The sequence below is a fragment of the Nannobrachium achirus genome, assembly GCF_963921795.1.
Source record: "Nannobrachium achirus genome assembly, chromosome: 22".
NCBI classification, from domain to species: domain Eukaryota; kingdom Metazoa; phylum Chordata; class Actinopteri; order Myctophiformes; family Myctophidae; genus Nannobrachium; species Nannobrachium achirus.
The window spans coordinates 53,392,954-53,419,027 of record NC_137829.1 but is presented as its reverse complement, the minus strand read 5'-3'; the positions used below and the strand labels follow the sequence as shown (position 1 = coordinate 53,419,027).

The 26,074-nt window shown below is 43.8% G+C and overlaps 1 protein-coding gene across 1 annotated transcript; it reads right to left on the bottom strand.

Moving 5' to 3' along the window:
• Positions 1-341: 341 nt before the first annotated feature.
• Positions 342-20,075, bottom strand: akap17a (A kinase (PRKA) anchor protein 17A; the record flags this gene model as incomplete). The annotated part of the gene is made up of 9 exons (XM_080753502.1): positions 20,001-20,075; positions 17,753-18,095; positions 16,505-16,723; positions 13,778-13,990; positions 6,029-6,177; positions 4,909-5,149; positions 4,248-4,517; positions 1,146-1,316; positions 342-698 (listed from the first exon to the last, which is right to left on the bottom strand). The coding sequence occupies exons 2-9, from the start codon at positions 18,077-18,079 to the stop codon at positions 342-344; spliced, it is 1,947 nt and encodes a 648-aa protein (XP_080609628.1). The 5' UTR covers positions 18,080-18,095; positions 20,001-20,075.
• Between the last annotated feature and the right edge of the window lie 5,999 nt (positions 20,076-26,074).

Sequence of the window (26,074 nt, the reverse complement as noted above, 5' to 3'; positions counted from 1 at the left end):
AGGCTTTCTGGTTCAAAGCTAGACCCGCCCCCTCATCTCTCCAGCCAATGAACACAACAGATTATCGCCGTCTCCTGTCCCCGCCCCCTCATCTCTCCAGCCAATGAACACAACAGATTATCGTGGTCTCCTGTCCCCGCCCCCTCATCTCTCCAGCCAATGAACACAACAGATTATCGTGGTCTCCTGTCCCCGCCCCCTCATCTCTCCAGCCAATGAACACAACAGATTATCGTGGTCTCCTGTCCCCGCCCCCTCATCTCTCCAGCCAATGAACACAACAGATTATCGTGGTCTCCTGTCCCCGCCCCCTCATCTCTCCAGCCAATGAACACAACAGATTATCGCCGTCTCCTGTCCCTGCTGTAGCTGTGCTGCCTGCTCCTCCTGTTGCTCCTCCTCCTGCTCTTAGAGCTGCTAGTGGAGCTGCTGCTGCTGCGCCTGTGACTCCTCCCCCGGCTGTAGCTCCGCCCCCTGCTGCTCCTGCTCCTATCGCGGCTGGAGCTCGTGCTGCGGCTGCTGCGGCGGCGGCGGCTGCGACTCCGCCTTCTGCTGCCGCTCCCGCCTCCGTGGCGGCTGCGGTGGCGGCTGTGGCTCCGCCTCCTGCTGTGGGAGTCCCGCCTCCTGCTCCTCCTCCTCCTCTCCTGACTGCAGGACCGCCTCTCCCTCGCTCGCTCCCGGCCCCCCCTCCTCTCCTCCTTGTAGGGTAGAAATACATGTTGTAGCCATTAGTCTATCGATTGATTAGTCTATCCATTGATTCTTTGGATTAATCCAATAATTGAGAAGCACTTTTTTTTGGGCGTGGGGGGGGGGGGGGGGGGGGGGTCAATTGTTTTATATGCGATTCGAAGCAACAACAAAAAAGTCTGAACCAGCGATTTAATACTTCATTGTGAAACCGTTTCGTACAAAAATAGCCGAACTACAAGCCCACACCCATTGTGTTGAGCTTGATGTAGATTGGCTATTTTCGCTCTTTGTTTAAAAATCAAAAGAAAGAAGTCAAATTGACTACGTTTATTAAAATCATGTAAATCAGTTTGTTAAATGAAGCGTTGCAGCCCTACCTCCCTGTCCCTCCTCCTCCGCTCCTCTCCTCCTCCCCTCCTCTCCTCCCTGGCTGCCGAGGAAGAGGAGGACACTTTCTTCTTCCTCTGGGACAGCTTGGAGCGCTGGGTGGAGCTGGGCGGCTGCCCGCCAGCCGCGGCCCCCCCCTCCTCCTCCTCCTTGGTTCTGCTCACCACCGGGGCCAGGAGCAGACCCAGGAGGACCTCACCCCCCAGGCCCACCTCACCCCCCAGGCCCGACGACGCCTGAACCCAACAAACACAGTCATCCTTAAACACTCACATTTCAAGGTCTCCCCTTAAAGGACAACTTTGTTTTTTTTACAACAAGGGTTCATATTTTAGAAAGTCATTAAGAGAAAAGATGAGTGTTAAAATGTTTTCATTTACTTCTATTGTTTTAGTGATTTTAACGATTTTGATTTGCATGCATGCCCCAAGATTGGGTGGGTGTATGCATGCATGCATGCAAGTGGCTAAATATGTATGTTTAGACACAATCAGCCCATTCCCAAGATGCACTGCAATCTTTCATGGGCAGATATGACTTATGGCGGCTGGTGTAACAAAGAAATTGCTGTTTTTTGTGTCTAAAAAGACATATTTAGCCACTTGTACGCATGCCCCCACCCACTGAAATCAAAATACAAAAAAATGTAATGCAGTAAATGAAAACATTTTAACACTCATTCTTTTCTCTAATTACAATCTAAAATATGAACTCTTGTTTGTTGTCCTTAAACTCTGGCAGTGTACACATGGAACCAAATTGTACTCGTATGGGTCAATTTAGAACCCCTAAATTTAGACCTCCTAAAAAGTCCCTGAAATCCTCTTTGAGAACCGGTTTTAGTGGCCCATTCATTGTCACACGAATAGAAGTACCAATAATCAAACTGGGGAGGCCTCCTCATCACAGGCTCCTTTCAAATGTGGAGTCCCGCAAGGCTCAATTTTAGGCCCCCTACTATTTAGTATTTACATGTTGCCTATTGGCAACATAGTCAGAAATCATGGAATTCAGTTTCACAGCTATGCGGATGATACGCAGCTATACATCCCCCTAAGACCCGGTGTTACAGGTAACATAACACGCCTTCTTGCTTGTCTCTCGGACATCAAGCAATGGATGTCTCAGAACTTTCTACAGCTTAACGAAACAAAGTCAGAAATAATCATATTCGGCCCCCCAGACCCCACTCACTTCTTTCTCTCAGAACTCGGCACCTTAGCTTCAAACGTCACACACACAGCCCGTAACCTGGGAGTAATCTTTGACCCTAACCTCTCTTTCAACACCCAAGTCACAAAAACTGTCCAGTCTTGCCACTATCAACTCAGGAACATTGCTAAAATAAAATCATTTTTGTCATATTCAGAACTTGAAACAGTCATCCACGCTTTCATTTCATCTCGATTGGATTATTGTAACTCCCTATACTCAGGTATCAATAAAAAAACCCTATCCCGTCTTCAGATCATACAGAACTCTGCCGCACGGCTACTCACCAATACAAAAAAACGCAACCATATTACCCCTGTCCTAGCTGCTCTTCACTGGCTGCCGGTGAGGTATAGAATAGATTTTAAGATTTTATTGATCACTTTTAAGGCCCTACGTGGACTGGCCCCCACGTACATTACAGACATGCTGGAACCATACAAACCCGAACGTGCCCTCAGATCCTCGGATAAGTCCCTCCTCAAACCTCTCACCACCTCCTGTGTCACCCGGGGGGGCCGGGCTTTTGCGGCCCGGGCACCTCTGCTATGGAACGCCTTGCCCTTAGACCTTAGGCTAGCAGAGTCGGTGCACTCTTTTAAATCGCTTTTAAAAACTCATCTCTATGTTAAGTGTTTTTCCTAAGTGTATGGTGTCTCAAATGTTTTAAATATGGGTTTTAATTTCTCTTTTATTTCATTCTGATTTGTCTTAGTTTACTAATGTTTGCTCTTGTTTTAATATGTCTGTAAAGCACTTTGTAACTATGTTTGGAAAAGCGCTATATAAATAAAATTCATTCATTCATTCATTCAAACTACTACAATAATGTAACAGGCCATATACTCTTTTCAAAATAGCATGGACAAAAACAATTAAATATGGAAATCTGACATTTATGTTAATCTCTTCCATCTTTTTTATACAGATGAAAGATTAAACTCAAATAAATGGGATCAGTCGATGATGTAATAATGGGGCCAGTATGGCTGTCACGATTATGACATTTTATTTAACGATTGTCTATCAAATAATTGTGACGATTTAATTAAGTTCGAATGTCGTTGATGAATACATTTCTGTAAACTCAAGTTGCAGAGGGCAGATATTACAAATAACCTTTACATAAAAAAACATTAAAACAAATCAACGATCCACTATTAGTGTCCTCTACGGCTATTCTTTGGCAAAGAGATTTGGTAGAGTGAAAAAGTGTATCAAGTACGTATATTATAAGTACCTTTTACCAATAGAGGGTTTAAATGGTACCGGATATGCACCTCGGCAAATAAAAGGTGAATTGATCCCAGTGGTGCATGACGGAGGACGATATTACGTTTTTAATCACGATAAACGATAATATCGCATATCGTCCCATCCCTAATTGGGATCATCTGAATAATAGGGAACAGTAGATGATGTTACAATAGTCTTGTGTAGCCAGACAACTATTCCACGATCTCTGAATGTTATATAGTCTGGAACTACACATCCTGAATGTTATATAGAGTCTGGAACTACACCTCCTGAATGTTATATAGAGTCTGGAACTACACCTCCTGAATGTTATATAGAGTCTGGAACTACACCTCCTGAAGCTGGCATTACCGTTCAAGAAAATATATTTTAAAATGTCATTTCTGCTAAGCAACAAACTAAACATGCTCAGATGATTTTTATTCATATAATGATAAATGTGCGCAATGTGAGACAGAAATGGCCCGTGTTGCGAGCATAGCTAGAATCGGTTTTCAGAGGTGGCCAGCCAGTCCTCGACCAATCAGGGTAGAGTATGGCCGTAGTTATGTTATGATGTTTAGTTATAAAAGTTTTGAGAACCACAGTCGCTCTGAATTAAGAGCGTCTGCTAAATGCCTAGATTGTAAACTACTGAACTCATAAAAGGCCACAGTCTGGTAGTAAATCAGTATCCTGAAGCTGGAGACTTGGCCTACCTCCTCCTCCTGAGTGGCTCCTCCCTCTCTGCGGGTCTTCTTCAGGATGAGGTTGCCCAGCAGCTTCTGGCGGAGTTCCCTCTCCTTGCGCTGCAGCTCCAGGGCGCGCTCCTTCTCCGCCTCCACGCGCCGCAGCTCCTCCTCCTGGCGCCGCCGGCAGGCCTCCAGCTGCTGCAGGCGCACCAGCTCCTCCTGGTGGCGGGCCTGCTCCTGGCGCTCACGCTCCTCGCGCTCCACCCGCTCCTTCTCCTGCTGCTGCTGCTTCAGACCCTGCCCAGGTCAAAACAATCAAACGGACCCCAAGTTTGGTATGCAGACCCCCATAGATCCACAAGCTCGCAGCGCGCACTGCGAGCTTGTAGATCTGCTATTTCTCACTGGTTAAATCATTCAATAATGAACACCCCCCACCTTGGCTCTGGCCAGCAGCTCAGTGATGAGCCTAATAGACTCCAGGTTACCTTGGCTCTGGCCAGCAGCTCAGCGATGAGCCTAATAGACTCCAGGTTACCTTGGCTCTGGCCAGCAGCTCAGTGATGAGCCTAATAGACTCCAGGTTACCTTGGCTCTGGCCAGCAGCTCAGCGATGAGCCTAATAGACTCCAGGTTACCTTGGCTCTGGCCAGCAGCTCAGTGATGAGCCTAATAGACTCCAGGTTACCTTGGCTCTGGCCAGCAGCTCAGCGATCAGCCTGATGGACTCCAGGTTCCGCTGGGCCAGCAGCAGCCGTCGCTCCTCCGTAGCGATCTTCATCTGCAGCCTCCTCTGGTCCTCCTCCTGCTGCTTCTTCAGCCTCTTCAGGTTCCTCCTCTCCTCGCGCTGACGCTGCTTCTGCTCCTTCTTACGCAGACGCTCCTCGCGCCTCCTCTCCTTCTCCTCCTCCTCCTGCTCCTTTTGCCTCCTGAGAAGGTGGACAAAGTCTGCTTGGTTAAAACCCCCAGAGCTCCTACTAGTGTGTTCTTAAAACCCCCAGAGCTCCTACTAGTGTGTTCTTAAAACCCCCAGAGCTCCTACTAGTGTGTTCTCAGTTTAAAACCCCCAGAGCTCCTACTAGTGTGTTCTTAAAACCCCCAGAGCTCCTACTAGTGTGTTCTCAGTTTAAAACCCCCAGAGCTCCTACTAGTGTGTTCTCAGTTTAAAACCCCCAGAGCTCCTACTAGTGTGTACTCAGTCTTAAAACCCCCAGAGCTCCTACTAGTGTGTTCTCAGTTTAAAACCTTCAGCGCTCCTACTAGTGTGTTCTCAGTTTAAAACCCCCTTAGCTCCTACTAGTGTGTTCTCAGTTTAAAACCCCCATAGCTCCTACTAGTGTGTTCTCAGTTTAAAACCCCAGAGCTCCTACTAGTGTGTTCTCAGTTTAAAACCCCAGAGCTCCTACTAGTGTGTTCTTAAAAACCCCAGAGCTCCTACTAGTGTGTTCTCAGTTTAAAACCCCTGGAGGACTGATTTTGGGGTTTGTATTGTAAAGTACAACGGTGTGATGTCATCAAGTTGTACTTTACAATACAAACCCCAAAATCAATCCTTCAGTTCTAGGCAACACAGAAGGGGGGGAACTTTTTTTCTATTTCCACACAACTCCTCTAAGGTATATTAATGACATAGTTCAATATTGAAAATGGGTGGTCTTCCCCTTTAAATTGTCATATTAGAAATGTGCAGATACCCTGTATAAACCTTTACTGTATGTTGGTCTGTTGAGTGAGAGATCTTAGCTAAAGATGTGGGGACCCCCTCTGGGGACCCCCTGACCTAGTAGTGGAGGAGGGTCTTTGCGTACCTCTCCTCCTCCTTGCGTCTCTCCTCCTCCTCCTTCTCGCGTCTCTTCTGCTCCTCTCTCTGTCTCTCCAGCTCCTGCAGCTTCATCCTCTCCTGCTGCCTCCTCTTCATCGCCACCTCACTGAGGTGCTTACTGGTGTCAAAGGCCACCTGACACACACACACACACACACACACACACACACACACACACACACACACACACACACACACATACACACACACACACACACACACACACACACACACACAGTAGTGACGTTTCAATTTGGTGACAATTCTCAACCTTTTTAATTTCAAGGACCCACATTTTGATGTGCAGGAGGCCGCAGACCACCACTCAATACCATTTAGGGATGGACATCGGAATCGGCCAATATCAAAAACATCGGCAGGTATGATATCAAACCGGCTGAATCGGTGACTGACATACAGTAAATACCGGTTTTATGCCAATTGTGTCTATGGCACTGCACAGCATGATGCTCTGGTCCTGTGACTAAAGTAAACATTAGCAAGTAGCAGCCAGTCTACTTAGTGGCAGCCTACAGAATACAGATGGTGCTGATTACCTTTGCAATGTAAGGATATATTCCATAATCCTGTGTCAATGTCGACTCCAAAAAGAAGGGGGGAAAAAAAGCATGCGTCACCTGCTTTCCTCCTGCCTAGTCCAGACGGTCATATTAGACTGGATATTGTCTGTGATTTTGGATATTGTACTATTGTGATTGATTTGGCATTAGTGTTCTTCTAGCTTATTGGTACTCAAATTGAAGTATGTCTTGTAGGCCTATTTGGCCTGAAAAAAAAGGGTATTGGAGAAACCCTATTTTCTTAAAAAAAACAAAAAAAAACAAAACGGTTTTGGCAGTTCAAAACCAGTGGATTGGTATCGGCCAAGAATTTTGCAATTGGTCCATCTCTAATACCATTCTTTGAAATCACCAGACCCCATTACCCCATCAACATAGTACAATCCTCTGTGTCAACAGAGACAACATTTGTCCAACACGGCCAAGGTAGCTCTGAAGATTGATGGACCTCATCTAATAAATACTGTACACTAAGTCGTTTTTAGGTTGTTTTTTTTTACATCGAGTAAATTGCAAAAAAAAAAAAAAAAAAAAAATAGACAGTGAATCCATACATTTCCCGGACTCGTCAGACATGGAAAATATATGAACGAAATGAAAAGAAAATAAACAAAGTTCACAGGAGGCAAAGGGCAAACACGATCTCAACTAAATCTACCCACGCATTACACCTGGCTTGGTTGAATGTGGGCCATAATGTACCAGCACATCAAGCCTGCAATGTAGGCCATGCAACATCGTGCATGTCCTGAGGGAGAGATTATTATGGGATGCCCATTCTCTTCTTGCAATAGAGGGTATGCGCGTGACATCATCATCATACCCGGAAGTTATGCGGGAACGCCTACTGAGTGGCAAAAAACTACTTTCTAGCCTTGACAGCCCACATTTAAACAGAAAAGTCCTACCTGATTGCATTAAACAACGTTAAACGACATTGAACTCACTTTGCCACTCGATTTGCCACTCGATATGCCATACACTTTATGCAAGCGCATACCCTCTATACAATAAAACAACCATGGCCATTTTCTCCAGTTTTTCGTAATTTTTTCCTCCTCCCTTTTAAGTGGGAGTGTTCTCTCGTTCTGTCTCCCCACGCTTCGTTTTACACTTCACAATGAGGCTTGGGTCTGAGGATTAAGGCCTGATTCTCATTTCACTAAAAGGCCTTAAAGCTGCTGTGTTGCTGAGCAAGACAATCTCATTAAGCCACAACTATCGTATCACACGCTGAGAGGAGCGCAAAGCTCTCACACTGGGCCTCGCTCGCATTGCAGGACTTTGTCACGTCAGGTTGTAGAATAAAACGAATATTACTGATGCACTCCCTGCTTTCTCCATGATTCCTTTTATTTACTGGCTATGCCTTATTCTGACAGCGCTAGTGTTGCACGACCATGAATCAATCAGCCAATATTGTGTTTGACATGTTACTCACGTGTATTGACAAAATGCATAAACATAGTACATTTGTCAAAGGGATGTGACGCAATAAAGCTAGAGAGCTTATTTCCTTTGTGTTGTTGTTTTTTCATGTTTTCATGCTTAATTTGTTGCGATCCTAGAAATGTGAGAGAAATCCATCTAGTTGTCAACTGGTATTTTGATTAAATAATAATCAGTTACAACAGCTTTGCAGCAGAAGCAGCTTATGAGGTAGAGGTGGTTGTCTGGTCCCTGGTTGGCTACATTACAAAATGTATTTTTGTAATTACATTAGAAAAAGTATTTGGGGGGCGAACTACTCCTTTAAACGCTATATGAATAGAATAGAATAGAGCTTTATTGTCACATCACATGAATTGCAGGTAAAACAGTGAGTGGGTGAAAAACATTGTGGTGCAGCTTAAAACAACAGCAGCAGTTAAAAGTGAAAACAGTGCAAAACCTCCCAAAACCTTAAAGGAGCTATAGTCAACTTTTTCTTGAAAAACGGATGCTAAATAAAAATAATGTTTCGAAAATATTTTATAAAACAATAAGCTTCATATATGTGTTTCTATTCAAAAATGACCACAAAAAGCGTAAAATAATGATAAAATAATCATTTTGGCCATTGTCAGACCGACACTTTGTTTACATCCTAGTCTATAGACTAGGATGTAAACAAAGTGTCGGCCCTACCATGAAAAAGTTGACTATAGCTCCTTTAACTAAGCCTATCAACCATAAAAGAATAAAATATACAATAATCAATAAATATACACTACTCAAGTCCAATGTGACCAGCAGTCCTACACTACTGCTTGTTAAAGGGGAAGACCGCCCATTTTCAATAATGAACTATGTCATTAATATACCTTAGAGGAGTTGTGTGGAAATAGAAAAAAAGTTCCCCTCTTCTGTGTTGCCTAGAACTGGAGGATTGATTTTGGGGTTTGTATTGTAAATTACAACTTGATGACATCACACATTGTACTTTACAATACAAACCCCAAAATCAATCCTCCAGTTCTAGGCAACACAGAAGGGGGGGGAACTTTTTTTCTGTTTCCACACAACTCTTCTAAGTTATATTAATGACATATTTCAATATTGAAAATGGGTGGTCTTCCCCTTTAAGCAGTCTCACAACCGTGGGGGAAAAAAACTGTTGAGCATCCTGTTGGTGGTGCTTGGGATGCTTATGTATCGTTTCTGCATATACGTCGCTGACAGGGGTCCCCCAGCATCTTTACTTCACCCTCTACACCTGATCGGTTTCACCCTCTACACCTGATCGGTTTCACCCTCTACACCTGATCGGTTTGGCAAAAGAAATAGCCGCTATACAAGCTCGCATTACGTTGCAGCACTAAATTGTTCAGTAAATCAAGAAGTCATCCATAGAATATAATGCATGTTTGCGGCCCTACCTTGATGTTAAAGTCATCCATAGAATATAATGCATGGTTGCGGCCCTACCTTGATGTTAAAGTCATCCATAGAATATAATGCATGGTTGCGGCCCTACCTTGATGTTAAAGTCATCCATAGAATATAATGCATGGTTGCAGCCCTACCTTGATGTTAAAGTCATCCATAGAATATAATGCATGGTTGCAGCCCTACCTTGATGTTAAAGTCATCCATAGAATATAATGCATGGTTGCGGTCCTACCTTGATGTTAAAGTCATCATAGAATATAATGCATGCTTGCGGTCCTACCTTGATGTTAAAGTCATCCATAGAATATAATGCATGGTTGCGGCCCTACCTTGATGTTAAAGTCATCCATAGAATATAATGCATGGTTGCGGTCCTACCTTGATGTTAAAGTCATCCATAGAATATAATGCATGGTTGCGGTCCTACCTTGATGTTAAAGTCATCCATAGAATATAATGCATGGTTGCAGTCCTACCTTGATGTTTAAGTCATCCATAGAATATAATGCATGGTTGCGGTCCTACCTTGATGTTAAAGTCATCCATAGAATATAATGCATGGTTGCGGCCCTACCTTGATGTTAAAGTCATCCATAGAATATAATGCATGGTTGCAGTCCTACCTTGATGAACCCTCGTAGGATCCTCGTGTTTTAGTCACACCCAGGGCCTTCGGGTCACTTTGACCCGGCTCATATTAAACCATTCTAAAGTAGTTAGAAATCCCCAAAAATCATATTAAACACAATTTGATTGTCATTACTAACTACTTTACTAACAATTCAATCAATATGTTGTATTATCCCCGCCAGGTCGGGATGGCCAAAGGTGAGGGATTATGTTTTCACTCCTCTGTCTGTGGACAGCTAATCTCAGGCAAGTTGGACCAATTAGTGTGAAACTACACACACATACTCCCGGGAAGCCTAGGAAGAACCTCCTCCCCAAATTCTTCACATTGGCCTCTTATAGCGCCACCATTAGGCCGTTGTGTGAACAGCTAATCTCAGGCACCACTTCAGCATCAAACTTGGCACACATACGCCCAGGAGGCCTCGAAAGAAACTCCACTAGAAATCTTTCCCATCTGTCTTTTATAGCACTACCATGAGAATGATCTTTGTAAAATATCTTGTTGGTATTACCATATAGACTTTGTCCAAACCTCACACCAATTGGTACATATTATCCCTATTGTCATTTGATCAAGAACTATATGTCAAATATTTATTTTCCCATTCGGATTTGCTCAAAGTGTTACAGGTGCTTGGGTGGCACAGTGTCTCTGCCACCACCACAGAGGTTGTGGATTTGAATCAATCGTGGGGCATCTATGCAAACACAATTGTTGTTCGAGGGAAGGGAAGCTGGGCGGAGAGGGTGATAATTGTCACTACATGTATTCCTACAGCCAGGCTGGGCGGCAGCTGGTTTTGGGAGGGAGTGGGGGCTCCTCACTGTCAGGTGATTCGGTAGGATACAACAGCAGTGACAACATAGGTGAGGAATCAATTGGCATAAGGACTGGATTGGGGAGAAAAAGAGGGTAAACTATAATGGACGAGTACCGGGAGCTCCGCCCCCACCTTTCCCTCCACGTTACTGCTTTGAAGTCCGACATTCCTCACTCAGTCATTCAACAACACTGTCAGCACGATGGAGGAGAATGTCACACACAGACACACTGCATGTCGCGTTTTGGACCCAGAGCCTCGAAATCTCTTCCAAATCCGTCAACAAGACCTGGCATGAAATTAGAAAAATATGTAGGCCTATTAAAACAAAGCAGCAGAGAATACAGAAGTTCTCTGCTGGATTCAGAGCCGTTTTACACTGACTCGGAAAGATTTAAATATGAATACACTGTATTGGCTAAATGGCTCATGACTATAACATCAACACCTTATTTGTTATGTTAAATAGCTACTGATTATCCCCCTTGGGATAATAAAGATATCTCTCTATCTATAGGTCTATATCTATTAAGTGGCCTGCCTAACATAAACCATAAGCATACTACCATCATCATTATCAGCACAGACTTTATTTGTTTAGATCGATTCATGCCATTATAATGATTAGTGTTATTGACCTGGGCGGAATATGAGTTACTTTCATCAAGTCATATGAACTGAGAAAATATGTGTAGGCTACTCATTTATACCAACACAAACATTCTATGTGTTTATATGAAGAAGCACCAAGGAATAGGCTACTTCATCTGATATAAAGCAACTTATCACTGACTGGACTGGACAGTTGTGTACATAAGGTAAGAAAGACAACAAATAAATATAATAAATATACCTACCAGTGAATTTGACGCGGCGTGTTAATGTATTTATTTGATCTGTGATGATGGTGTTTAAACAGCCTATAGCGACGAATGAGGTAGGCAGTATCCTACTCTGTCTATTTCTCTTATTTCACAACAACCAGAATAAACTGCATCAAATGTAGGCTAGGCCTACATGTTTCTTATCATGTCGATTGCTTATAAATGATATCTCTGGCGTTAAAACGTCTCGATTCCGAAAAGTTTTAGCCGCAGCGAGTCGCAAATACAGTCAAGGGTGTCGTCGCACCAAATTCTGGGCCCTGGGTACAAGGATTCACTGCGGGCCCACATGAATGTTCTTCATCTGGGGATTTCAAAAATAGCAGATATACAAGCTTGCAGCGCGGCACTCTCGAGTTTATATAATCTGCTATTTTTCAATAGCTAACGTATAAAATAATTAAGGCCCTTCCACCTTGGGCCTTAGTAACTCAGTCCCTCTCCCCCCTCTTGTGACGCACCTGCACGCATCCTGTTGCATGTCAGAAAAAATACACTTCGCGTTGTTCATTCATCATTAGGCTACTTTATCAGCAGCTATTTTACATAACAAATAAGGTGTTGTAGTCATGGTCAATGGCCTTTTAGCCAACACAGTGTATTCATATTTAAATCGGCTTTTTTATATAAAAAACGGCGATCTGTGGTCCAACAGACAGGGGCTTCCTCCCTTTTTTCCCCCAAATATTCCTCTGCGGTTTTGTTCCATAGTTTTGTTCCATTAGCCGTGTAGGCTACTACACCTTCCTCCAACGCATGCCAGGAAGAGATTTCGAAGCTCTGGGTCCAACACTGAATTAGTATTTAATGTGTAAAATGTGTGTACAATCCGCCGTATTTCCCATTGAAGTGAATGAAGCCAATAGCGGCGCGCTGTGATAGTGGCGGAGGCAGCTTTTGGAGGGGGCGGAGCCGGTACTCGTCCATTGGCTACTCAAAATAAAATAAAATAAATGCTACAAATCACGTCGGAATGCTGTGGAACTTGGAATTTGTTAAGTGGCATAGGGATGAAGTTCCCATTTGGTAGCAAAATGTGCCACTCCCGCAAAAATCGTGAGCATCTTTGGAATCGTGGCCAATCTGAATAGAAAATGTGACACATACTGTAGGTCATGACATTGATCAAATGACAAGAGAAAATCGGTATTGTAAATATCCTCCAAAACTTGTTTTGCTCAATTCTGCCTCATGGTGGCGCTATAACAGGACGATTTTGGGTTGAATATCTTTCTAGGCCTCCCGGGGGAGTACATGTAAAGTTTCACGCTGACTGGTCCAGCGGTGACTGCGATTAGCTGTTCACAGACAGAAGCAACGAAAACATAATCCCTCACTTTTGGCCATCCCGGCCTGGCGGAGATAATATTGATTGAATTGTTATCAATGTAGTTTGTAATGGTGAGCAAATTATGTACTCCAAAATCCATATGTCCAATGTTTTTTCAGAAAGAAATGGTCTAAATATTAGCCATTTAGCATACACTTTCAATGGCCGGGTCAAAGTGACCCGAAGACCCTGGGTGTTATATGTTGATACAGGGGGGTGTTGCAAATGCATGACATGTACCATTTTCATATCACATGTTTAGTACAGTAAATAAGCCAAGCAGAAGAAGTTTCATGGAAAAAAACATATTTTAACATACTTTTTCTTGATGTTGAAAATTGAAAACCGGGTCAAAGTGACCCGAAGACCCTACAAGGGTTAAGTCATCCATAGAATATAATGCATGGTTGCGGCCCTACCTTGATGTTAAAGTCATCCATAGAATATAATGCATGGTTGCAGCCCTACCTTGATGTTAAAGTCATCCATAGAATATAATGCATGGTTGCGGTCCTACCTTGATGTTAAAGTCATCCATAGAATATAATGCATGGTTGCGGTCCTACCTTGATGTTAAAGTCATCCATAGAATATAATGCATGGTTGCGGTCCTACCTTGATGTTGCAGGCGACGGCCTTGCCGTCTTCTCCTTTCAGCATCAGCTTCATGCCGCGCAGCGTGTCCATGGCCTTGATGAAGCCTTGGTATTCCTGGTATTGGACGTAGGCCTCAAAGTTCAGGTGGCCCCCGAAGCTGAACGTGTTGAAGTTCTTGTCCAGCATCTCCTCGCGGTAAGGGTCCAGCATGGGGATGTCCACGTTCCGCACCTACAACACAGCAGGCATTCTGATTGGCTCACTGAGCAACACAAACAAGACAGGAGACTGGTGGTCCTATAGTCTCGCGTGGCCAGACTGTTTCCTCCGCGATTTGCAACTGCTCCCGTCAACAGTCTGGGGCACGGAAATAGAAACGATGAGTGCGAGATAAAGCGGATGTGACGCAACCGCTCGCTTGGTGCAGTAGCAATAACATGTCCTACTGGAAGCGTTATGTCTCCTTTCAATATTTTTAGGGGCGTTATTTCGTCTTTCTCTGGTGTTATTGGTGTTACTTCCATGATGTTTTCATATGTTTTCTTGAACTATACACCCATTACAAGAATAGGCCGCTCGAATGACTGTCTGTGCTTCTGTTATGTTTCCAATGGGACTACCAATGGGACCACAGTTCCGTGCAGCAGTGGCTAATTCCCATACTCGCCGTTCGGGAGCTGCCGTTCCAGACTCTATATAGCATTCAGAGATTGTGGAATAGTTGTCTGGCTACGCGAGACTAGTGGTCCTATAATCAGTGGTGCAAGGTGATTCAATGTTTTTGGGGGGTCGCTCATCTATAGACGTCCTGCGAACATAGCTCAACGCCTACTATACAGGTCTATTGATATGCATATAGGCTTGTTTCTTTGTTAAAACAGTTGTCGAGGTGTGAACTTGGGGGTGCGAGACCCCGGCTCAGAAAAGATATGGGTCGCCGGGGGCGCGCGACCCAAGACTACTGCAACACTGCCTATAATCCTCCCAAGACTACTGCAACACTGCCTATAATCCTCCCAAGACTACTGCAACACTGCCTATAATCCTAGACATTTCAGAGAATATTTCTCTATTGTTTATTGGCTCGTTCCTACAGCGAGGCTGGCATGCCAATAATCCTGGTAATGCACACCCTCTCGTGTAATATTGCTCATTTCCTGCTATCCCCGTCGAAACCAGAGATTTCCCGCTGTACCGCGCTGCCATGCCTGTAGATCCCGGAAATTGAATTACCTTTAAAGTTGTACCATGTAACTTTTTTTATAAAACAAATCTTAAAATTGTTTAGTAAAATCGCTAAAGTTTTAGAACCCCCACTCCGTTATGTTCAGCTTCTAAAGCCTTCTCTTTATATGTTTTCTATGATCCCTACCGGGGACCGGTTTTCGCGGAAAAATTGCGTCATCACACTACCGGCCAATCACAGCGAGGGTTATACACTGCCGGCCAATCACAGCGCATCTTGAAGTGGGGTCGCCATATTTGTAGTCGCCCGTGTGTCTCTATACTCAAAAGGTAATCTCGCCTACCAGGCAGGGTGAAGTAGTCCGTTTCTCCGGAATGCCTGAACGCACAGGAACCAGGGACCCCTCTAAAGATAGCTCTCGGCGACGTGGAGGCAGACGCGGGGGTGTGAAGGTACGGAAAACGGCCGAAAGACGCGGACGCGACCGCGGTTTGCTATAGGGCTAGTGACCACTAGTTGAGCATCTTACACAGTATAGCTTTAATCATTATGAAACGATTAAAAGTATGATCGCAGATTATAGCCGTTTTGGACTCTTTAGGCCCGCCTCCTAACTGTATCCGGCCGTATCTCCTGTTTTGACCGGATCTAGGTTTCCATATCCGGTCTGAGGCCACGCCATAGCTCCGTAGGTTTCCATTGTAAACAAAGGAAGGAACTGCACGGCTATAACATGGTATTTTTTCACAAGTTTTTTTTATTTGGAAGCTGTTTGATTCTTTTACCCGCCTGGCATATGATCTGCGCACATATCGTCTGTATGTGCGCGAACGTGCCCTCGCAGGACCATAGCGCACAGCTCAGCGTTTTACATGAGTTTTTCTGTAAACAGTGCCAGATACGGCCTAACAACGGATATTTCTTTTTTCGAAAGCTGTGGTCCGGTCTACAACACTGGTACATGTTACATGCACAGATCCTGCGCGATGCGTGCACGTGACCCACGTTAAAAGGCAAGGACAATTTGGCAGTTGCTGAGTTCAGGCTATTGTTTAAAATGGCTAATAAAGTAATAAAATAAAAAGGTTAATAATACGACGCATATGGAACCATTTGTTCACTCTTCAGAGTTAAAGTAACAGCTGGGGCTGTCACGATATGACATTTTACATGACGATTAATTGTCACTCAAATAATTGGCGATTAACGATTTAATTGTGTTTTTGTCGTTGATAATTACATTTCTGTTTGGCTTTTAGGCTTTGAAGTTGCATATGGTAGATATGACACATAACCTAAATATACAAATACATTACTGACATATTTGACAACTTACTACTTAAAAAAAGAACATTGATAGTGGAAATAGCCGATCTACAAGCTCACAACGCGTCGCATCTTGTAGATCTGCTATTTCCACTATTTCGGACATTTTTCAACATTCACGATTATGACGATTATGACAAAATAATTGCGGATAATGTCAAATAATCACGATTAGACGATTATGTAATAATTGTGACAGCCCTATGAACAGCGTACAGCAGTCATCCCCCCACCTTGCCAAAGCTCTGGAAGACTTTGGCCAGTGTTTCCTCCGAGGGCCGGTCTGGGTGCAGGCTCTCCTTCAGGCTGAACCAGCGGCAGGGCAGCCCCTCCAGGTGGATGGTGTCAGGCCTCTCCCCCGGCACAGACTCGTTCATGTCCTTAGCGTCACGGAAGAACGAGTCCCAGTCGTGCCGCGTAGGGAAGTCCACCTTGTTCTCCACGGCACGCACCTGAAAGCACAGGGAGAGGCAAGCTGTGATGCTTGGTCTATGGAGCCCGCTTGTGCAGGGGAGATATTAACCCATTCAGAACGGGTACACATTATTGTGTATCATTATTTTATGCTTTAACTATTGAAAAAATAGCAGATATACAAGCTCACAGCGCGGCGCTGCGAGCTTGTAGATCTGATATTTTTTGAAAAATCGTGAACATTTGAATTTTGACCCGATTCTATAAGTGTCTTTTGAATCCTAAGGTTTTTGGAAAAACCTATGTTTCTATGTCAGCAATCTGGCCAGCCATCGTCAAAGAAAAGGTCCTTTACACTTTCTTTCAGCAGGGAACACGTTAGCAGGGACACCGCACTGTGAAAAAAGACAACCTCCGGGGGAAAATTCAGCCCCACCTCCTAGAACGGTCTCTGCCTCATATCTTGACCAGGCTTTTCTCTTGGTAGACGAGTAAGCCTGGCTACGTGAAGACCTCCTCCAACCAACATCAGTTGTGTTAGAATAGTTATATTGTATTTACATACTCTACACACTGATTAACTTAATCAAGTGATTTTATTCATTCATAAAAATAAGGATTGCAGATATAATATGAAGACCAGGAGAAACGAGGCCTTGTGACTTCCATCCCACTGACATTTAACCATTTAAACCCTGTACTCATTTGACTGTATTCCCACGGTACCAGGCCTGGGCCCAACTCCTGTTTTCACTCTCTACACTAAACATCTTTGCCGGAAATAGCCGACATACAAGCTCACAATGCGACGCAACACCACACGCTGTGAGCTTGTAGATCCACTATTGTTTTTGCCAAACATTATCCTCAGGATAGGACATACCTTCAGTATGTCAGTGAAGCCACTGATAGGACATACCTTCAGAATGTCAGTGAAGCTACTGATAGGACATACCTTCAGAATGTCAGTGAAGCCACTAAGATGCTCCTCAGGATAGGACATACCTTCTGAGCTTGATGATAGAACATACCTTCAGAATGTCAGTGAAGCTACTGATAGAACATACCTTCAGAATGTCAGTGAAGCCACTGAGCTTGATGCTCTTCCCGTCCAGACGTTCCCGCAGGACCTTGACGACCGCCTTGTTCTCCACCTCCCCCTCGAAGCGGATGAAGTCCATGGTGCTCTTGGAGATGCGCAGGGCGGAGAACTGCTCCGGAGCCACCATGGCCTTCAGCCTCTCCATCACCTCCCAGTTGGAGATGCTCTTGCCGGGCGTCTTCAGCTGGGGCAGCGCCACGCTCACCGTCATCTTGGCTATGGGCTTGAGGAACAGGCTGTGGTCCGCACAGAGGCACAGCGCCTCCGTGGTGTCGTGGACTATGGTGGACATCGTGCCGGTACACAGGCTGGGGGGGGGGGGCAGTGCAGAGATTGTGAGATTGTGAACACACTGCATCAAAATAAGTGTTGCCATGTCTGCTTATTAGAAAGAAATTTGTTCTCTGCCTTTGACTGCATTTTTGTTCTAACCCCTCAATACAATCCTAGAAAGCCAAGGCTTATTCCCACAGGAACCACACTTTAAGTATCTCATATAACATTGAAAGACAGACGGATGGAACATAGTACTTTATCTAGGATAATATCAATTTCAAAAGCAGAAAAAGCACAACATCAAATACAAAGGCAGAACAAGGGGGGTGGGAGCATGGGGGCTTCGTCTATTTACAATTGAATTGAATCCCTATGGGAGGCATTGCAACCCTAGTAGCACCTACAGTAAAGCCCTTTGCACACAGGACAGTTGCGTTTTTTTCGTTTGCGGCATGAATAAAACGCATTGGATTTGGTGTGCAAGGCTGTGCGGAATCGGCGCTGCGGATCCAAAAAGGAGTCATAAAAGGAGTTATGAGTTTTTTACCGCATGCGACAAGACGCACGAATCGAACTGGTTTCGATTGAGAAAAAAATGCACGGCGGCAGCCACTCGTCGCACGGCTAATTCGGAGCCGGTGTGCATGAGGTCATAGAGAATCATTGTTTTCTTTTCAAAAAATTATATTGTCTGTTTTATCCGTGCGGTTAAACGCGCCTGTGTGCAAAGGGCTTAATACTACCCTTGATGCTGAGTGCCAAGCAGGGAGGCATTGGGTCCCATGTTTACAGTGTTTGGTATGACCCGGGCAGGGACCCACTTTGGGCTTGTTTTTCTGTACTCTTCTGTGCGTCACTTAAAAATGTGTGTGCAAGATTTGTGTTGTTAAAATGTTTCCAAAAATATACCACATTTTCTTCAGTATTTTATAGAGAATAGCAGCTCTTTCAGAAATGAAACAATACAAATCAGGGGAGCGCAGGGAGAAAGGGGAGAATATATCTCACCCCCACAATTTGAAACGCGTTGTTGCGACGACCATTGCTATTTCCTCTTCGTCTTTCCATTCCTTTCTTTCGTGATTTCTTATATTTCATTTTTGTTTTTTGTTGGTTTGTCTTTCTCATAGGCGAGAATAGACCACAGCGACGCTTGTAGGTCGGCTATTTTAGATGTTTTTGAACAGATTCTTCAACCAAATGTACCCTAACCCAAACCCACCAGTTCACAGTGGTTCAATCATCTCATATTGTGTTGTTAGCAGACAGACGGCAGCGTCTAGAGACCCTGGTCTAACATAACCTAGTGCTTCGCCTTGGTTTTCAGTAATTTGCATAGTGACCACAACCTTAAACTCACGGCCGGCCCCCTCAGCCATGAGTCCTGCCGCCGGGCCTGAGTGTATTGAGGGTGTCTTCACATTTCTAAAGTGACAATTTAAGGACTTTTTAATATCTCTAAAATTACAAATTAAACATTGGCCAAATTGTCAAATATTAGAGGAAGAAATTGTGAAAATAGCAGATCTACATGTGAGCATGTAGATCTGCTATTTTCACAATAGAACCGTGACATACAAAATGTAATGCCTCAACTCTTAGTGCTCGTCAGGGTGGGGGGTCCCCAGTTCAGATGTGATTATTTTGGGGGTCGCGGCCTGAAAAGGTTGAGGACCCCCTGATCTAACCTAACAACACAAGGGAGCCATGACAACAAAACAAATCCTCACAGCTAGAACAGTTAGCATGTTAGCTCGTCGCTAACCCTCTGCCACACACACATACACAAAATGCAGCTAATTACACTAGCCATGGCTAATGCTAACTGCCTTGTACTGTGTTACTGTTACCCTATAAACTGTAGCTAATCCACTGTATCTATGAGGTTATAACCAGGTTAAAAACAGACATTATAATCATGATTTCCACGTACCTACCGTCAGTTAGGGTTAGACTGTCATCCAGGATGTTTAATAACACAGAGAGAAGGAGAAATACTGTGGTGAACTTTGAACTGCACTCAAGACAACGACTTGCAGAAAACGAAGCACACGTTGTTACAACGTGGGGAGTGGGCGACCCCGTGTGGAGCTCCGTGGTATTTCATGTGAAGCGACACCAACATAATCCAGTGCTTCCATCAAACGTTTTCATGTCAAGGAAGGACCCCCAAAGTGACACTCATTATTTAGCCCGCGGACCCCCATTTGAAAATATATGCCAGGGAACCCACTATAAGTGAAGATTTCTTTTACGGCTCTAGCAGTGATTCCCAGCAATTTTAATTTCAAGGACCCCTAGTTTGACATGCATCCCCATTTAATGGCATTTCTCTGAGACCCCAATTTATATTGTAAAATCGATGTTAATTTAACTCAGAGAGTGTACAAATGAAACCAAATGGACCTTGTGTTCCATTTGTACACTGTCTGAATTGCAGACAGCAGACCCATAAGGGTCCATTTGGTTCCTATCTGTCATTTTAGCTGGGGACCCCCTGGAACTCCCTCAAGGACTCCTGGGGGTCCCCTGACCCCACTTTGAGAACAATGACATAATTCACCGGTTCTCAACTCAGCTACGTGTGGGGCCCAGCCAGGGACCACCAGGGGGCCAAACTGCACCTTACAGTGTCTTTTTGGTTCCATTTGTACTCTGAGTTAAATGAGCACTGAGGATTGTAGACATAGTGTAGTTTGGTGTCCTGTGCCAGAGATAAAAACACGGGGGTCCGTGAAATTATAAAGGTTGAAAATCAATGGTTTAATTAACAAATTGTGTGTCTATTTTATTGCTTCCCAATCTATTGAGTTAATGCTTTTAGGGCAGAAAGGGGGGGGGGCGGCATTTGATTGACATTCTGAGACACTGGTGTGATGTTTATGTTATAACAGAACCATCATTGGGCTTACAGTGTCCAGCTTTGCGGGTTGGTCTGATACTGGCATCTTGTTAGTGGTCAAGCTTATCACCAGTGTTGCTGCTGCTGCACAGTTTATACAGAGAGAGAGGATAACATGTGAATAGATAAACTGGGTCCAGCACTGGAACCCTGAGGCTAATCTTTTGGCACAGTTTCCCTTAAAAGATGAGTGGAATTTACATAATAGGCATTATTATGCCCATGACATCCTATGTAGGTCAGCTAGCCTGACCACTGTGCATGTGACAGATACAGTACATCGCCCGAGGCAAATTGACTATTGTAGTAAAACTACATTTTCAGCATCTCATCCTCTTTGGACAAACATAGCAATAATACAATTAATCCCTGCATGCTAAATGTATGTACGGTGACACTTTTGCGTTCATCCGTGCAAGACTTTGGAAATGAATTCTAATGGCTTGGTTAGATGTCTGTGTGTGGTTCTGGTGGGTGACGTGACAAAGACAGTGGCCTCAGAAGAGCTTCAGGACGGGTTAGGGTTAGGGTTAGGAAGATACACGCACATCCCAGTGACTGCGACGGTGCTGGATCCAAAAAAGTAGACTTAAGAAGAGGAGAATGAATCCGCACACTGTCTCTCAGCTCCCAATAATTTTATTAACACAACGGGAAAAAACACACAACGTTTGGGCCTATCCGGCCTTCATCAGGACAGGTGTATACTCATATATACTTTTTTGAGCGGTGGTCACACCGTCTCCTATACGTGGCCGTGTGTGTGGGTATGCGTCCGGCCGTCCGTCCGGCCTCTGGCCGTCCGGCCGTGTATGTAGCCTCAAGCCTGCAGTACCTTTTTTGACCACACATGTTAAGGGAGGGGCGCTGTTGTTCTCACACACACACACACACACACACACACACACACACACACACACACACATACACACACACACACAGGGGGGAAGGGTGGGTCAGCATGTGTGGTCAAGTATTATTATTATTATTAACAAACTGAATGTTTTAGGGTCAAATAAATTAGAGTGTGTGAAGAAACTACAGCATTGTAAAGCACACTAACCCCGCTGCACCCACCCAGTAGTGCTGTTGCACAGCCTCCACGACCACCGCTCAGTTCACACGGGTGTGATTTTTTGCTATTTTTGACTGTATGCCATACAGTCAAAAATAGCAAGAAAATTGACGATCTACAAGATCAAAACGTGTTGAACTGAGATGTGTTTTGAGCTTGTACATCGGCTATTTTTCCTATTTTTAAATTATTCCTAAAAAGTATATCTTTTTTAATTTAATTTCAAATGCATCTACGGGTTCTTATGTTATTACTTCTTACTTTATGAACTTAAATGCAAATGGACATAAAAAAAGACTATAGTAGGCTACTAGTCATCAAGATAACTAATAGACAGTGGACTGGAGTAAAAGCTGGTTATGTGTTCGTACGTCTGGAATTACAACAGCTGAAACCAATAATATATCAGTATTCCTGCGGGCCACATTAAGTGAAGGTGGGGGCCGCATGTGGCCCCTGGGCCGCCAGTAGCCCATGTATGATCTATATTCTATAGGATTGTTTTGGTTGTGGCCATGCCATCCATTTGAACCCATTCAGGCCTAGAATTATTGAATGCTTTAACCAGTGAAAAATAGCAGATATACAAGCTCACAGCGCGGCACCGAGTGCCGCGCTCCGAGCTTGTAGATCTGCTATTTTTGGAAAAAAGTTGTGAAAATGTGTGCAAATCTTTGAATATATGTATTTTCAAAGCGAACGTTTGTAACTCAATTTTGCTTCTAGGGGTGGTCCCTGGAACTAAATATTTTTAGTTGGGGGTCCGTGGCCAAATAAATATCATTTTGGGGGTCATTCACATGAAAAAGTATGAGAACCACTGACATAGTAGTCTCTCAAGAACAGACTAACCTAGCTCCATTTAAGTGAAAATGACCTTTTCTTTGTCGATGGCTGGCCAGATTGCTGACATAGAAACAGGTTTTTCAAAAAATCTTAGAAGGATTCAAAAGACACTTATAGAATCGGGTCAAAATTATAATTTTCACGATTTTTCAAAAATAGCAGATCTAATATGATAGGGACAGAATAGTAAATAATGTTTCTTCCTGATAGGGACAGAATAGTAAATAATGTTTAGTTTCTTCCTGATAGGGACAGAATAGTAAATAATGTTTTGGTGAGAGTGTTTGCCCCAACTGCCAGTGGCTACTGGCCAATCACAGCGCGTCCTTGCACAAGCCCCCCCCTCCCTGTATCCGGTAGGCTAAATGGCAGATCTACTGTACTAGTAATGCGCTGAGACTGAGAGCTTGTAGGTGTATTTTCACTCTCTGTCCATCTGTGTCCGCGAGATTTTATTGTAGCGTTATTTGCGGGACACTTCCGGTAACAGCAGACATACAAGCTCTTGTTCCGTCGCAGATGCAACCGGTGTGAGCTTGTAGATCACTCTCGGCTGCGGCGCCAGAGGCTGCCTGCACATTCTGCGCAATGCATGATGGGATGTTGGAAAGTTGTGGATACATTTCTTTGAAGGATATTCACTAGTGTCACACCCAGAATAGGTATGCCAGGTTGGTATAACACTAACATGCACACCAGCTGAGTGTGCTTAAGCCTGGTATACATGCACGCACACAGAGAACAGGTGCACAGTGAGAGTTTATTGTGGTGCAGCGTTTCACAGGCCAGCCTGTGTATAGAATGTGATGGGTACTAAATGACAGCAATGGCACTGGGGTCATCACTTCATCAATTATTCAGCCCCAGCAGGCAAGCACAATGCATCGCTCAGACTCATTATGAATGGTAGGCAGATGAAACAGCCTGCTTCATGTTGCCATGTGTGTGTGTGGGGAGTGACTGTGTGACATTGTAGCAGCAATGGTTCTTGTACAACACATTGTAGCAACAATGGTTCTTGTACAACACATTGTAGCAGCAATGGTTCTTGTACAACACATTGTAGCAGCAATGGTTCTTGTACAACACATTGTAGCAGCAATGGTTCTTGTACAACACATTGTAGCAGCAATGGTTCTTGTACAACACATTGTAGCAGCATGGTTCTTGTACAACACATTGTAGCAGCAATGGTTCTTGTACAACACATTGTAGCAGCAATGGTTCTTGTACAACACATTGTAGCAGCAATGGTTCTTGTACAACACATTGTAGCAGCATGGTTCTTGTACAACACATTGTAGCAGCATGGTTCTTGTACAACACATTGTAGCAGCAATGGTTCTTGTACAACACATTGTAGCAGCATGGTTCTTGTACAACACATTGTAGCAGCAATGGTTCTTGTACAACACATTGTAGCAGCAATGGTTCTTGTACAACACATTGTAGCAGCAATGGTTCTTGTACAACACATTGTAGCAGCATGGTTCTTGTACAACACATTGTAGCAGCAATGGTTCTTGTACAACACATTGTAGCAGCAATGGTTCTTGTACAACACATTGTAGCAGCATGGTTCTTGTACAACACATTGTAGCAGCATGGTTCTTGTACAACACATTGTAGCAGCATGGTTCTTGTACAACACAGTCTGTTGCCATCTAGAACTGTAATTGCGTCATGGTTGTGAAGTTCAACAGAATTATTATTTTGTTTTTGTTTCTTAAACAAGTATTGCTTTATTATCCCAAACAAGAATAACAGAGGAGAAGGAGGCAGTAAAGAGATGACCATGGCTCAGTAACAGTGTCTTTCACATCATAGAAGTTCACAGTATTTGACAGACAAAGAAGACAGACATGATTTAGACATCCAAAGGAAGCAGGCAGTGCACGGTGTGACAACATGTACATCTATCTGGACAATACGTTTGCTTATTACACTGATCAGTCAATCACTGTTATTTCTCAATAGCATAGACTGCTGTGCTCAATAACAGACCATTCTGTCTGTAGACTCTAATGGACTACTTTCTAGAGTGGCAAAAACTTTACCACTTCAACCCCAATTCTGGGAGGAAGATATTTTAGTTGAGTGAAAACGGCATGGGGCCTAATATGGAATCCTGTGGGACTCCAGTGAACTACTTGTATAGGGGGGTTAAATCCTTTTTCACATCACTAAAAGGCTTTTGTTATTCATGTCAAACTATTGGTTTCCTTAATTTAGTAGCCGTGTAATAAACAGGATTAAAAACAAACAGCACTGTGTGCCCTGTGTGGAAATAAACCCCTTCAGAGTGATTCAAGAGTCCTCCACTTCACATCACCCTATCAGGGTTAGTTCTCCATAATAACCGTGTTTATTTCTTACGACATCAGAAGTCCATCCACCATACAGTTAAATCCAGCTGTACTTTTTCTGTTTTTTGGTGGGACATTTTCTAATGTGACATTCAGGAAATCTAGGAAGCATCAGAAAGTTACAGTATCAATCCATTTATAATATTCAGCCATTAAGCCGAGTTAAAACCCCAAAGCTTTGACATGATTGGGAATGTGGTTTTAAAAATCACAATATTCCTTGGCTATACAAACACACTATGTTAATAGAAATACACAAATAAACCAGTTGAACAACATGATTGTGTAACAGCCAGCCTTCTGAGGTATGCTATGGTCATTAGGAGAAATCTAAGCAACACTGTATAACAGACGTGCTTCCCATCTGTCAGTCAGATTATGTAATTCATCCAGCATCTTTAGAAATATACTGGGCTAAAAGGCAATACGACTGCCTGGCAATAATCCATCTGTGTAACTCCACAGGCTAACTCAACCCCGCGTCACCAGGCTTTTCCACACGGCTAACTCCACCCAATAGCTCCACCACAGGCCCCTTCACACCGCGTCAATCAAAACAGCATCCCGGTTTCGACAATGGAACAAGGGGGGAGCGCTTGTTTTCGGTGGAGATGACGGAGGCGCGCCGGCGTTATATTATAAACACAATCTGATCTAGCAATCATTACATAGGCTATTTTTTATAATCACTAATTCACTATGAAGTGTCTTTAATTATAATTAAAGTAAAAATAGTCAAATAACAAACAAGGACAAATTGTTCTGCCCACAACCTTATCAAACCAAAATGCCTAAACTACTGTAAATGTAGGCCTATCATAA